This window comes from Vigna umbellata, chromosome 4 (assembly GCF_029865625.1).
Source record: "Vigna umbellata cultivar VRB3 chromosome 4, Vumbellata_1.0, whole genome shotgun sequence".
NCBI lineage: Eukaryota > Viridiplantae > Streptophyta > Magnoliopsida > Fabales > Fabaceae > Vigna > Vigna umbellata.
The window spans coordinates 37,705,645-37,721,408 of NC_142168.1; the positions used below are offsets into that span (position 1 = coordinate 37,705,645).

Genomic DNA, 15,764 nt, shown 5'->3' on the forward strand with positions numbered 1-15,764 from the left:
AAAATATTTAGATTTTAAACCAAAATTAAGGAAATTCAGCCAACAAAATTAGGTGCAATAATTATAATAATGTATGGTTAAAGCAGTTTTAATCGTATTCAATTCGATTAGAATAGTTTGGATTAGATGGAATATATATCGTCATTTTACTGAATTTTAATCTAATCTATTGATTAAGTTAATGAACAGTAAAAAATATTGTTTTATTGTTTAAAGAATATTTCTTTTTCCCTTTACCAAAATATTTATTTTGATTAAATTATAGATGGGAACAAGTTTAATTCTATCTTAAATTAAAAAGAAAATCTGATGCAAAAATAAGAAATTCATTTTGATAAATCAAATTAAGGGAGAACATATATCCTTTAGGCAATTAATACGCATGATGATTATTTAACATTGTTTCCATTCACATTTCACATCATCCTTCTAATTAAACTTCCGTAATAGTTCTGAAGTTTTTATTATACAGGATGGTAAAATTGTAGTTACATACTTTACTCCAATGGATTAGAACCAAAATTAGTCTATATTTGAAGACCAAAACCACACAAAATTTGGTTTCATGATTAAAATCATGCAACAACTGACCATAAAATAAATCAAAATCAATACTCCATACATGCCAAACCCATCATTAGAGAGATACATACATTGAAAGAAGCTAACACAGTATGAAGCTGTATGCAACACTGCACAATGCATCATCTTTGACCAAAAACACTCACAAATCACAATCAGACGAGAAGGGGGCACAATGGGAAATAATAGTAATCATTGTATCTTAGTGACCTTTATGACCATTACAAGGAAAAGTCTGTGATTGGCTATTTAGAAAGTTTGAAGTACAGGATCACGATGATCGCAATAACCAGAACCAAAACAATGCCACCAATAATCCATTTGTTCTTGCTCATCCTTCTTGACATGTTGGTCAAAATTTTCTTGCTCTTGCCTATGTTATCATCTACTCCATGGAGCTGCATGATGGAATACAACCATTAATAGATCAATGGATATGTACTTTTGTGGTCTTAACACTACTGTTACTACGCATTTGACTCAAGGAAAAGAACATTTTATATTTGACTTGAAATTCCTTTTAATAGAAAAGTAAAAATTCCATGTCACTAATAGTAAAACAATTATAAATATATGATCTTTTTAACAAGAATGAAAAAAGATTACCGTGTTATGTGCATGCAATAGAGATTGGCGCTGTGAATGCAAATCTTGAAGAATCGAGACACCAAGCTCTTCTGTTTCCAACATTGTTCTCCTACTATCCTTAACTCTATCACTGGTCTTATTCAACCTCTCAGTTGACACCATTAATCTTGTTCTCTGGTCAGCAGATGCCTAACGTATTTGCATTACAAGTTGATGTCAGCTTTAGGGTTGGTTCAGAAATGAAGATTGAATTCAAATCTGGATATCAGAAAATAGGAATGCAATTTGGCCCTGGATGTAGCCCAGCAAATTTATAATCTAACATATATTAATCTTGGAGGTCCCACCACCAGTTCACCACAAATTTTATTAATATCAAAACATCTAGTAGAAGAAAAGTTAATTAGATTAAAAATCTATTTATCCATTAATGATCAGATTAAACCTTTAATGCTTAACCTAATATAGTAATAAATCAGATAAATATGAATCTTATCAATAATTTAAATTGGTTTAAATTAGTTAAATATAATTTCTAAAAAATACATTAACATTTCAAATTTTCAATTAGTATATAGTTATCTTAGTATTTCACGGGTAACAAACTAATATTGCCAAATGTTAATACACTAGTTTACACTGTACTTGAAAATGAACTAGATTGGTCATGGCAATGGAACAACCAATACTCAAAGAATCAATAAGATAAAAATTGCTATGGTCATCCGATACTCAGAAAGAGTCAACTGGATACATATTGCTTGGCCGTTTCTTGATAATTAACCTTGTATTTAACCTTAAAAAGGTCTAATATTAAGGTTGTATTTGATATATAATAACTATCTGCCAACAAAATTATAACCTACTCTTCACAATTTATCTACCATTAAAGGTATAGTACTCTTCATGCAGTTTGAAAAGATACTGCCTAAACTTCATTCGCTTAGTTTGAAAATAAGATGGATGCATCTCATAAATGACGGGTTATTATCAAGTACATACATAATCAACCCAGTCAATGTATGAAATAATAATATAAACACTGTGTTGAAGAATAATGAATAAGGGTCATATACAATTTTGGTCTACATAATTTGGTCTTAATTGCATCGCTATCTCTAGTGTTTAAATAGCTTCAAAGAAGTCCGTCAATTGATAATTGGTGTAACAGATCCAGTGTAATCTAAACTCAACTTTTACTTGAATTGCCTAGAGAAACAAAAATGACTACTGAGGGAGGTACATGGCTTGCTTGAAAGGGAAAAGCAATATCACCAACAAGGCATTGCTTAACCCATTGATTTGACTAGAGAAGTATATATAAACAGAGGGAAAAGATAATGAAATTGCATACTTCTTATAGCTTCGTAACAAAATTAATCATCTTCAAGTATCAAAAGAGGATGTTAAAATAAATTAATCATACCGTCATAGCATCTGCCATGCCTGATTCCAACAATTCATCCCGTGCCGAAGGGTTTAAGTTACCAGATACAATTTTCTTCACTTCAGTTTTAAGATTGTTTAGATCTGATTTATACTCCCGCAACTTAGCAAGAAGCACACCCTTGACGTTTGGCTGCAAACTTCTTGCCTCGAGGTCCATTTTTCGAATCTACAGATTCATTAAATAAACCATATCTGAACCAGACTACAGAGAAAATAAATACAGCTTTCCAATGCAGAAGAAAAAGAAGTACCAAAGCTTCAGCTTCATCAATTCCAGTCTTTATTTCAGAAACTTTTTGTTTCTTTTGCTCTGAAAATAAACAGAAAGTTCAAAAAAATTATAATGAAATGTGCGTTGCTCCAAAATAAACATAAGATTCAACACTTCATCCTGATAAAAACTTTCAATAGTTTGACATTCCTATAGTTCATTACTCAAGAATTAAGATAATCTTCTATGAATATGTTAAGATCCGTAAGAATTTATATTTATAGAGTAAAAAACTGTTGGCATACCAAATGTGTACAAGAATTCACTTTATTCTAATATGCATACTGTAGAATGCACTCCCCGCACCCATTCAACTGACAAAAAGTGCAAAAAAGAAATGCAGCAACAAACATAGAAGGGAGAAAAACAAGTTCTGAAGTATCTGTTCCAAAACACAGCTTACATCATCAAGAAATGAAGAAATTGAAGATTGCAATTATGAAACGCTAGCAAGATCTTCGAAGTTGTCTCTCCAAAATTTATGAGACATTTCTAAAATGACATATAGAAGATACAAATAAAAGAGTGTCCCTAGTCATGACCAAAGGAAAACAATACTAGCTGTGACATCTTGGAAACTGTTGAGAGGAGAAATTTTCTGGACAGAATTTCAACTACCAGGAGAGAGACAACGGGTCCAAAGGAGCTATACACACCAATAAGTGAAACGATCCTAATTCATGATATGTGCCATCATCCAAATTCAATCAATGTAACTGAATTCAGTAATAAAGGAGTTTGGATCATATCTTTTTAGAAAAACTAAGATCTTGTAAATTTTTAGATCATATTCTAAAATAGAAAGAAAAACCTATAAACAAAATAAGCAAATGAACTAGACAAATTAACTGTGCACACAACAATAACTTAAATGATCCTAATTCATGCTAAATGTCATTATCTAAATTAAAGCAATGTAACTGAATTCTACAATAAATGAGTTTCAATCATATCTTAACAAATGCAAAATTAAGAACTCAAACTTTTGGACTATATCCTACAAAAGAAAGGAATACCAGTACACAAAAATACACTTTAAAACCAAGCAAATTAACTAAATTTATACATTAAAAACACAACAACACAAGACGGCTGGAAATTTTTTTAAAAAAGGAAGAATCAAGTTAGAATTTTCCAGTACCTCCATTAAGAGCACCAGCAGCAGTGCACTTTTTCGTAAGATTCGCCGAGAGCTCGCAGTATTGGCGTTCGTATCCCTCGAACACGTTGCTCATCGTCCACGACCTTCTTCACTCGCTGCTTCAATTCACGATCAAGAAAACGACAGGTTATAAAACTGAGAGACCGTGGAAACGAAAATAGAGAAACGAAATTAGAGAAACGAAATCGGAACCCAGGGATCAAGAACCCGGCACCGAAACCCTATTCGAAGGCGTAACGTAAGAAAATCGACGATGATCGGCGAAGCGAAAAGAGAAAAGCGTGTGTAGGAGCGTGAGATCCGAAGCGAAGGGGGTACCTGTGGTGGCCGGAGATAGCGTCGGAGGTTCGGAAACGCGAGAAATTGGGCGGATAAAGGGTGGCGAAGTATGGAGAAAAGGGGAGAAGGTGCGTTTTGTTTGAGGGAATGGTCAAAACGACAAGGTAGCGGAAAGTAGTGGAAGAGAATGATGAGAATTTGTCTGTCAGAGTCAGAGGGTTCAATTACTTTAGTATTAAACCAATTTTGAGTTTAGCGAGAAAAATTGATTTATGGAGGATCATTAGGAGAAATTCTTGACTTTTTCTTATTATTTTATTAATTTATTTATTATTTAATCAGTAAATAGTGTGTAAAAGGTTTATAGTTTCATTCTTAAAAATTCCTACAAAGTTATAAATATAGCGGTTCCAGTATTTTATTATTTAATAAAAAAAATTAAATATATTTTTAATTCACAAATTTAACGCAAAATTATAATTTTTATGAAAGCTTAATACATTAATTTTCAAATTTTAGAAATAATTAAATTTTTTTTTAAAATTTAACTTTAAATTAATTTTTTTAAAATAAAAAACTATATTAATTTTTTTAAAATTTTGAAATTAAAATATATTTAAAGTTTTGAACAAATACAAATTTTAAATTTGCACTAAAAATTTGGATTAAAGTTCAAACACTAAAATCATATTTAATCTGTACAAATATGGTTTTATATTTATCATACATAAAAAAATATTTTTTTTCTTTATTATTATATTTGTAAGACCCTTGATATTTAGCAAAGATAATTTCTGACATCCTCACCATTAATGCACGCCACATCATTTCTCAGCCATTAAAACCCACTACCTAATCTGATCCCCTCCCTCTCTGGCATACACGGAAAGCCACGCCCATCATTTCTCTGAAACATTAAAAACGTACCAAACACTGCATGCACACACGCAACCTGTCGCGGGAGAAGCTTCCCATTTCAGAGTTGGTGTGCAGGTGTCAACTTGGGAGACGTTCGTTCGAACGAACGTGAGTTTAACACAACTAGAATTTTTGAAAACTCTCTCTCACCTGCACCATTCATCTTCTTCCCCAGAACCCAACCTTTCGTTTTCTCCAACTTCTCTCTAGAAACCCTCACCTTCTCTTTACTGTAACTCATCACCTTCTTCTCCGATCACGTTTCAGAACCGTAGGAACGTTCCTGGCACCGTGAGCTTCAATCCGAACCGAACAGATCCTAGTTCTGTAACCGGTAAGTCACTCGACTCTGGACGTTGATCTGAACGTTTGTTCTGTAGTACATGCAAACTAAGATTCAGTTGCAGGCATGGGGTATAGGTCTGAGTTGTTTCTGATTTCTGGTGTTTTAGATTTAGGGAAAGTTGTTGAGCGAAACCTGAGGGTAGAACGCTGTTAGAGGTCGAACAAAACCTTGCTTTTCGGGAGTACACTGCTATCCAGGTAAGGGAAGCTTAGTAATTTAATTTATACTTGTATGTTGTATGTAAACATGATATGAACTGAATGTATGAGATGTATGTCGATTGAGTATGCATGGTCGAACGTTGCTTTACTGAATGAATATGATATATGTTGGTTGAAATGTATGATATGAGTGATACGTATGAATACGAAATATACATGCTTAGGAACGAGAGAATGTAAGTGAAACTTGAATATCAACTTCCCTATGATAACGTATGTCCGACATTAAACGGTTCTCGACCGTTTGGTGTTCTAGTAAACTTCTTTGAATTGGAATACTTTCATTGGGAAGGATTCTGGTCGAGCACCCTTGTAATTCAGATCATTCATCTGTGTCGACCGACAGTGTCGAACCCCCTTGTAATACAGATCATTCATCTGTGTCGACCGACAGTGTCGAACCCCCTTGTAATACAGATCATTCATCTGTGTCGATCGACAGTGTCGAGCACCCTTGTAATTCAGATCATTCATCTGTGTCGACCGACAGTGTCGAACCCCCTTGTAATACAGATCATTCATCTGTGTCGACCGACAGTGTCGAACCCCCTTGTAATACAGATCATTCATCTGTGTCGATCGACAGTGTCGAACACCCTTGTAATTCAGATCATTCATCTGTGTCGACCGACAGTGTCGAACCCCCTTGTAATACAGATCATTCATCTGTGTCGACCGACATTGTCGAGCACCGTGTTAATACAGGTCGTTCATCTATCTGGTAGTCAGTATTACTTTATTCGGGAACGGGGTAAATTCTTCAGTCTCGTTCCTCACGGTTGTCCTCGTTATAAAGAGGGCTGAAAGTTTAATTATTTACATACTCGGACTGAAAGACAAAAATGAAAATAAAAGTGAAAGATTTTGAATGATGAACATTATATGGGATGATTAAACGTTTATGAATGTTGTACGAGCGTTCCAGGGAGGAACGACTCACATATGTTGAATGTGGAATTTGGTAAAGTATGACTGTGGTTAGCTAATGCTGGCTTGGTCCATCCTGATATTCCGTGACACTCGTCTTCACTTAGAGGAGAGTGGTTCATGTGTGGGAATGGCAGGAGGTCCTTAGTCCATAAGTTAACATGGGCGACGTAAGAACGGACTAACCTCGAGTGGCAGCTGTTGAGTGTATCCCAGTTACTACACCACTCGGGTGCAAGGACGCCTGTAGCTACACAGATCATACAGTCCGGACGGTCCGTCTAGAAATAGTTGTTGGATATTTGTTTATTTATTTATGTTGAATCATTCTGGTATGTTTGACTGGATTGAATTGATACTTTAATGTATGAATTAAATTACATAAGCTTACCCTGTGTTCTCTTCTTTGTGTTGTCGATTGTCTTTGTACGTCCGTCTTGTCCTTGCGATGATCATCCATGTGGATGGGAGCAGATGGAAGTGAGCTGCTGGAAGAGGCGCTGGCAGAAGAAATTTCGGAAGATGTTGAACCGGTTGAAGTAGGGATTAAGGTCGAGCCCTAGAGTGCTCGACATGTAGTAGCTGATAGTATTTTTTTGTTTAGTCTTAGAATTTGGATACCGTCGGCTACATTACTTTTTTTTATTATTTTAAAACGTTCGACGTTTTGGACCTCGTATCTTTTTGTAAAGACTGCACTGTTTTAATGATTAATGTAATTAATTCTGATTATGGTTATCACTATATTTTGGGATGTTACAATATTACTTTTGAAACTTTGAGATTCTTGAAAAAAAAAATCACTATTTATTTATGCTTGAAAAAGATAGAAATCAAATTATTGTAATTTTTTACACTCAATCCTTTTGGTTTTTTCCTGTCTTCAAGAATACTTTTTATATTTGTATATTGATTTAATAGTTTTATATTTATAAATACAAAATTTGTATATTGTCATCTAATAAAAACTATTGTGAGTTGGGATGTTTGATAAGCACACAAAAATTATAATTTTTAGAAATAATTAAATTTTATTCTGTTTATAAAAAATACAGTTGAAAATATAATCATATATTTAGGGGGTGAGGTTTTATTTTTGTTTTTTTAGAAATATATTATATTAAAGGTTTAATATCTCGGTAGGTCCCCATTTTGGTCAGGAATTTCAAATAGGTCCCTTTTCTTTTTTTCGTCTTCAATTGGGTCTTTTTTTATGTAAAATTTGAGCAATTAAAGGTTTGCCGTCAAATTGGGCAAACGGCCGTTTAAATGTTGGTTACGTGGCATGGTCAGAGTTCACATTAATGAGACGTGGCATTATAAACTAATTTTGTATTAAAAATTATGAATGCATAGTGGTGTAATTAGTTTTTTGGAAGGGTAAAGTTGGAATAATAAAAAACTTTAAGTGCAGCCATCACCGCAACCTCCATGACCGCCACGCAAAGCCTCCCTCGTCCTCGACCTCCCTAATGCCGCAAGCCAAGTTCGCATCTTTGTCATCTCCACCAGAAACGTAGATCTGCAATGCCTCCATGGCAGTCACCAGGGAGCGAAATCTTCTCCATCCACCATCGCACTGCCACTTTCTCCTTCGTCTCCATCAACCTGTGAATAAAAAACACACAGAATCCAATTCGCGGTGCAGGCAGGAAAGCCTTCTTCCAACTTCCAAAGCTAATTTGTTCCTCACACGAACCCTACCCCCAATTTTTTCCCCAATCTCAATTACATTTGTCAATTAAAGGGGTCTGCACTTAAAGTTTTTTATTATTCCCACTTTACCCTTCCAAAAAGCTGATTACACCACCACTATGCATTCATAATTTTTAATACAAAATTAGTTTATAATGCCACGTCTCATTAATGTGAACTCTGACCATGCCACGTAACCAACATTTAAACGGTCGTTTGCCCAATTTGACGGTAGACCTTTAATTGCTCAAATTTTACATAAAAAAGGACCCAATTAAGACGAAAAAAAGAAAAGGGACCTATTTCAAATTTCTGACCAAAATAGGGACCTACCGAGACATTAAACCTATATTAAAAGATTTATTTAAAATAACATGACATTTTTTAGTAGAATTTTTATTTTAAGGTTAGATTCTCATAGACATCTCATATTAAGAATCTTGTGACAAAAAACATTACAAAAAAATTATTAAAAAGGTTGTTTTAAAATGTAAAAATGTCAATCCTAACATTCAAAATAAGTAGTCCAATTGCATAGATAATAATATTTTAATAATATTTTAATAGAAACATATACACGTAACATATACGTATTTATTTTTTCTTAGAATTTTTTTTATTAAACTATAAAATAATAAATTTATATGTCATTAATTGGGTAATCATATATTATATTTTTATACCACTCTCAAATTTCTTTTACTACTTTTCCTTATATGAGATCGAGATTGAATACAAACTTATTAACAACATTTTTGTTTTTTTTTTCCTTTATAATTTCTTCATGCAATTCTATATTAAAAAGCTTTTAGAGTTACAAGTTCTGGAAGCTATATAGAAAAGGTATTTTAGAATACCATTTTAGAGTACTTTTTGTTATTTTAAAGCGATTTTAAATATTAATTATGGTAGAAAATTTAATAAAATCACGAACAAAATTTTTTGAATTATATAAATTATTGTTCTTAAGGATTTATTCGTAATATATTATGTAAGTTTCTCATAATACAACAAGAATTTTTCATAAATCTTTTCAAAAACTTATGAGAAGTTTAGAATTAGAAAAAAAACTCTAAAGAGAGTAAAAGAATAAACCTATACTAGAAAAAGGATAAGAAAAGAAAAACTAAAAAGATGACTTAAGGAATAAAGTTTTGACTATTGGCATTTATAAACTTTAATGAGAGAAAAAAAAAATTGTTGGTCAACATTTAAATATTAGTGTTTCTTTCACAATTATTATTATTTTATAACATTAATCGCCAAATAAAAGTTTATTTAAAGATTCTCATTCATTAGTAAAGTTAAAGAACCTTTTTTTCATCTTTAAGTTTACAAGTTGAGTATTCAACAAATGAGATTATTGAGTAGAGAGAACTATTTTCTAAAGTATTATATTATGTAGTGTTTCGGTGTAGATATTTTCCGGTGTGTTTTCGTTGCTCCTGGCTGTCTGGGACGCTGTCTGGGACACTGTCTGGGACGCTTGCTCTTCTCCAAGTGTTGTTGTTCATACTCGCCAAAGGAGGGGGAGGTACCTGCAAAGATATTTATATTACATGTAGCAATTACCCACGTACGCAGGCACTGTCGAGCATTCAAATCCGAAGGGTGAGGCAGAACGGCCGACTATTTGACATCGATGTTGAGCGAAGCGATGAACGCTCTAAGCCGACTGTCCGTTAGATCTGATGGGCGAACGATTGGCCCCAAGAGAACGAACGTCGTTGGCGTCGAGTGGCCGAATCCAAATGGAGTGTCGAGCGGTTGAACGTGAGGGCGGTTTGGACGCTCGACACGTAGATTGAACGCGTGGACGGTTTGAACGCTCGTCACATGGCTTGTCGAGCGGTGTTTGAACGTCAGTGGCGCTCGAACGCTGACATGCTCGTGTTGAAGTATGGTCGAGCGGTAGAGACCAAGACGCCGAACGTCATTGAGGACCAATGTGCGAGCATCAGATGTAGTTGAATGAGCGAACGCTTGCGGATTCGAGTGGACGAACGTTACTGAGGCGGGTGGCCGAATGGTCGAGGCCAAGCATGGTCGAACGTTTGGGACCCAGTGGACAAACGTTATGGAGACGGGTGGCCGAACATGAGTGAGGCGGAATGGTTGATCGCCAGGGATGAACGTTGGGGCCACTCGGTCTTGTCGTCGATCAAGGTGGACGACCTTGGTGGTGGCTCATTCTTGATGGTCGACAAGAAAATGGTCGATCGGCAATGAAGAAGGTTTTGTCGATCGGTCACGGTTGACGCTCTGTCTTGCTGTCGACCAAGGTGGACGACCTAGGTGGTGGCTAATTCGTGATGGTCGACCAGAAAATGGTCGCTCGGTCTTGCTGTCGACCAAGGTGGACGACCTAGCTGGCGGCTTATTCGAGATGGCTGACCAGGAAATGGTCGAACGGCCTCGTTGTCGTTCGGTCGAGTGTCTTAGATATTATATTACATGTAGCAATTAGACTATAGTCTTAATATGGATGCTTTAGAAATGAGTATCTACATAAGTCTTCAAATTTGAAATTTGAATTATTTCTATAGTATTGGTTGCACACTTCTTACTCTGTGATGTCTTGATCTTCATGTTGCTTCTATTTTCTGTTTGTTTAGTGTAAAGAATTTTCCGATCTTCTCAAATTGTTTGGGATGTATATGTAGAAAATACTCTAATGCTTAAGTCGATAGATGTTAGAGTACAAAGTATATTATTATAACCCACCTACCTTACCTACTTTATATTCATATTATTTGTAACAAGTTTTTACTTACCATCGACTTAACCACAGCCCAATCATGTTTTAATTACAATTATTTGGCTTATTTATGTTAAGCTAGATTTAGATTAGTTGACTGTGATAAACATCTACAGATCGGAATAATCTTATTTATGTTTTTAGGAATAAGTTTTTGTTATTTTAAAGTGATTTTGAGTATTAAGTATGAAATGAGAAATGATTGAGAGAATATTCTCATACACTTAAATTAACATATATTTTTTGAATTTTTGAATTAATAATATGGCCAAAAGAGAAATTAATATGTATTTTCCTTAGGTTGTGTTCGTTTTTGTAGATTCATTATTGGGAGAGATTACCAGAGACAAATATGTATGTAAATATTGTGTTTCTATCAAACGATTCCAAGAGAGTGAAAGGAAATATTTGTGAGATGGAGGAGGAATGAGATCTTCACATATAGGAGAGGATTTGAGGGTGAAACATTTGCATTTACGTTTATACCCCACATACGAGTGAAGTTTGTATGGGAGAATGTTTTTCATTCTCAGCAAATCATGACAAACAAGAAGGGTGAAATAAACATTATGAGGTTTTGGAACCAATTCCGTGAATTATGGAACCGATTATGTCATTTGATGTGTGAGGAATCAATTATCTTATGCATGGAACTGATTCCCATATACCTTATTATGTTTAAAATTTGAGATAGGTTCTTTGGATTAGTAGGATATTTACTTTGAAGTAAAAGTTTTCACTTTTTATTATTTAATAACTTTCCATTTTCATTCTATAGAATAATGCTTATAATACTTGTTCTCTTTATTAGTACAATAGTAAGTGATAGCAATCTCCTTAAACTAGGTTGGGTCAAAACCTAAAAGGATGCAAGGTGATGGTCCCTATGGTGGATATGATTGCGGAAAAGTGGTGGAATGAACTAATATGATGCGCAATGGTGGTAGTGGTGAAGATAGGTCAAGGTTTTGAGCTAGGTGGTGAAGATAAAGTGTAGTTTGATGGTTCAAAGAGAGGTTAGGCCAACTCCATGAGGTAGGTGACTAGAAGGACCTTTATGGATGTTCTAGTCTTGACCAAGGAAGTGTATGGCTACAATTTGGTAGCATAACATTACTTAAATCCAAAATAAAATACAAGGGTGGAGACACCTCTATTTATAGGTCAAGGATGTCTCCTTCTAATCCTAAAAGCATGATCTTCCACCTTTGCTATCATTGGCCAAAAATGAAGCCTTTTAAGGAGTGGACAAATGTCTACGAATCCTCTCTAATGATGGGAGGACATGTCCAATGGCCAATTCCTAGAGTGTCATGTGGTCACTAATAAAAGCAAATCTTTTCCAATGGTAGAGAGACATGTGGTCACTATCAAAAGAAATCCTCTCCACTCTTAGGATGTCATGTGACCACTTCTAAAAAGTAATTTCTCTCCAATGGAAGCATGACACATGGAACACACTTTCCACTTGGTTTGAATATCTAACTTAAGGAAAATTTTATTCTACTTAGGCCTTAATACAACCCTTAAACAAACCTACACTACATGGCCGAATACAATGGCCTAAATTCCTATACTACTCTTCAATCCATGCTTCATGATTGCTCCAATGGTGGTTCACAAGGTAGAGTTGACACCATCTTCGAGGATTACTTTCACTCTCTTGAAAGTGTTTGACCATGATTAAGGGATTTGCCATTAGTAAGACAGAAAATTATTTTTTTTACTAAAGATTCAAAACTTGTATTTAAGACTATTTATTAAGTGAGAATAAATTAATAGATATTTACTCATTCAATGGTTTAAATTAATTAAGGTAAAAGAGTGAAAATGAGCTTTTCTACATGTGCCTTGTCTTTTTCCTTCCTAATTAATTTCAACCTTTGTTAATGTCAATTTTAAATTTTTAATATTTATATAAACTATTCTTCAACGTTTTTTTTAAAATTAATTTAAGCTATTCCAAAAGTAATTTTATATTACTTTTAGCAATAGGGGTAATTTTGTAATTTTCTTTTTTTATCTGTTAAAACTTTTTTTATGTATCATATCAATCAAGTTATTCACAAACTTCACATTCAAATCTAATTACATTCACATCCAAATCTCTTAAAAAACACAATACAAACTTTAGCTTCAAATCCACTCAAATCCATCCATTTACTCTCTTCCAAATTCATCCTTGGATAAGAACACAACCTTAATATTTGTGTTTGGATGAGGTAATTTAGAAGGGTGATGAATTTATTTGAAGAATTTAAATTTTTTATACTAAATGATTTGTTTGGATAAAGTAAGTAGAAAGAAATTGAATTATAAGAAAATTTGGAAAGTATTTCAAATGAATAAAATAGAGGAATTTCAAATATCCTAAAAAAAAAAATTGGAATTCACTCCTTTTCACTCTTGTCACTCCACTCACGAAGGTTAAGTCATGTAGGCTAAAACTAAAGACTCAATCGAGTCAGCTTAGGCAAAAGGTTTAGTTTAATCGACTTGGATCAAAGGTCGAGCTAAATCAATATGGGTCGAAGGATAAGACGAAATGGTTCGGTTCGAAGTTCGAGATGGGTTGGCTACGACTGAAGGTCTTACTAGGTTGGGTTGGGTTGGGTTGTAGGTCTTATCAAGTTAGTTGTACCAAAGGTTGAGATAAGCTGGCTTGAGTCGAACGTCATGTTATGTTGATTTAGGTTGAAGGGTAGAGTCGAGTTATCAAAATATTTTAAAAATAGACTTTTTGTTAGAAGAGAAGTTAAATTGCTTTATCCAAACAAGAAAATTAAAATCTAATATATTTCAACTACTCCATCAAAACAAACTATTTAAGAAGTGAAGAGAATTTAATTTTAAGTATTTCAAATAACATGTATTTCAATTTCTTTGCATTGTTAAAATTTCTTATCCAAACTCAAGATAATAGTGTTATGGGGACATTCACTAGTAAGTTAAAGAGCACATTGCAACCTTTGCATCATTGAGTTTACAAGTTTAGTTTTCAACAGATAAAATTATTAAGTACTGAACTATCCTTTAAAGTACTATTTTTCGCAATAATTAAACTATAGTCTCAATATGAATACTTTATAAGTGAGAACGTATACAAGTCTCTAAATTCGAAATTCGAATAGCTAATTTAAATAAATATGATTTTAAGTTCTTATTAATTTATCAAATTGGATATGCAAAATATTAGCAAGTTAAGGTGAGTTTGAAGTTTTATCTTGGGTAAAAATGAGTAAAGATGAACAATATATAAACAGAAAAATCTATAGAGTTATTGCCTTAAAGTTTTGGATTGAAATTGATAATGTGTTATCTTATATAGGCTTGTTTACGTTTCACTGAAATTGGACCTTCTTTGTGTCTTCCTTCAAAAAATTAATAATGGTATCAAAGCTGATTGTTCGTTTTGGAAGTTTTGCATTAAGTAAAGTGAGTAAGATGGTAGTATCAAATGATACATCACCTTATAGGAAGTAATTGATTATTTTGATGATAACAAAACAATGTCATATTGTTATTATATTTACATGTTTCATGTTGCAAAAATTATGCATCTTTATCATAAGCACTCTAGTAATATGAAAAGATCCAAAGATAGAACTTGAAGAATTCATATGATACAGATTAAATCATTAGACGACATGTGGTCTAAAGAAATAAACCATCAAATGATACAAGTTACATTAATAAGACAAAAGAAAGATATGATAATTAGACAAAAGGAAGTTGCATTAATAAGACGTACGAAGAATTATACACATCAAACGATACAAGTTGAACATGTGAAGCTTACACTGATCAAATAATATGTACTTTAGTTCATTCAACTAATTTTCATATGTTTATAAGATCTTATACATATATTGATTGATAATATGTTATGAATATTTATGATTCTCATTTTGCATATTAAAGAAGTTGATAAGCATAGATTAAAGAAGTTGATAAGCTTAGTTATTAAGATGAACTTTAGAAAAAAATTAATTTTGTTAAGCAAACATCTTGTGATTGAGTTAACAAAACCATTAATTGTCAACAATCATTTATCTCTATATATGAAGATGATCTATGTACTCTTATTCATGACCTATATTAAATTGTTGTAATTTGACTTTTGACTCTAACTCAATAAAATTTGTAATTTTCCTTTTGCAATGAGAAAAGTGAACGTTGGAGAGTTTATAGATGATCATTGAAGACTAGAAGTTATGTGATTTTGAAGCATTCAATTGTCAAATTCTTAAAAGCAAATATATATTCAAATAATTCTAACAACATGATACATGAAAAACATAAATAACAACTAAATTATGTTTGGAGAGATTGTACTCGTAGCTGAAGAGGTTGATACTCATGTTATAATCAATTTATTTGATTAATGATCTTTTAAGCAGAGTACTTAAAAGAGAACTAGACATAGCCTCTAATATTTGGGTGAACCTAATATAAAAATTTGTTTTATGCTTGATTTGTTTTCTATTGAGTATTTTAGATTTATTTAAGCAAAAGGTTTTTAAAACTCTATTCATCCAATCTTCTAAAACCATTTGCACCTATATCAG

The 15,764-nt window shown here is 33.2% G+C and overlaps 1 protein-coding gene across 2 annotated transcripts; it reads right to left on the bottom strand.

Annotated features, from left to right (window-relative positions):
- Positions 1-598: 598 nt before the first annotated feature.
- LOC148200093 (vesicle transport v-SNARE 13-like) lies at positions 599-4,555 on the bottom strand. 2 transcript variants are annotated; one of them, XM_088114031.1, is made up of 6 exons: positions 4,371-4,555; positions 4,032-4,147; positions 2,871-2,929; positions 2,597-2,785; positions 1,189-1,359; positions 599-980 (listed from the first exon to the last, which is right to left on the bottom strand). In XM_088114031.1, exons 2-6 carry the CDS (start codon positions 4,123-4,125, stop codon positions 828-830), a joined length of 666 nt encoding a protein of 221 aa, XP_087970157.1. In that variant the 5' UTR covers positions 4,126-4,147; positions 4,371-4,555; the 3' UTR covers positions 599-827. The 2 variants fall into 2 exon arrangements, with proteins under 2 accessions (XP_087970157.1, XP_087970159.1); XM_088114033.1 differs by lacking the exon at positions 4,371-4,555 and adding an exon at positions 4,245-4,268.
- Between the last annotated feature and the right edge of the window lie 11,209 nt (positions 4,556-15,764).

Excerpts from the sequence above, each read along its gene's own strand:
- LOC148200093 (XM_088114031.1), bottom strand. The coding sequence starts at position 4,125 with ATGAGCAACGTGTTCGAGGGATACGAACGCCAATACTGCGAGCTCTCG. Across the intron at positions 2,930-4,031 it reads TGCTGGTGCTCTTAATGGAG|AGCAAAAGAAACAAAAAGTT; the intron begins GTACTGGAAAAT and ends GTTTATTTTCAG. Across the intron at positions 981-1,188 it reads TATTGCATGCACATAACACG|CTCCATGGAGTAGATGATAA; the intron begins GTAATCTTTTTT and ends TCCATCATGCAG.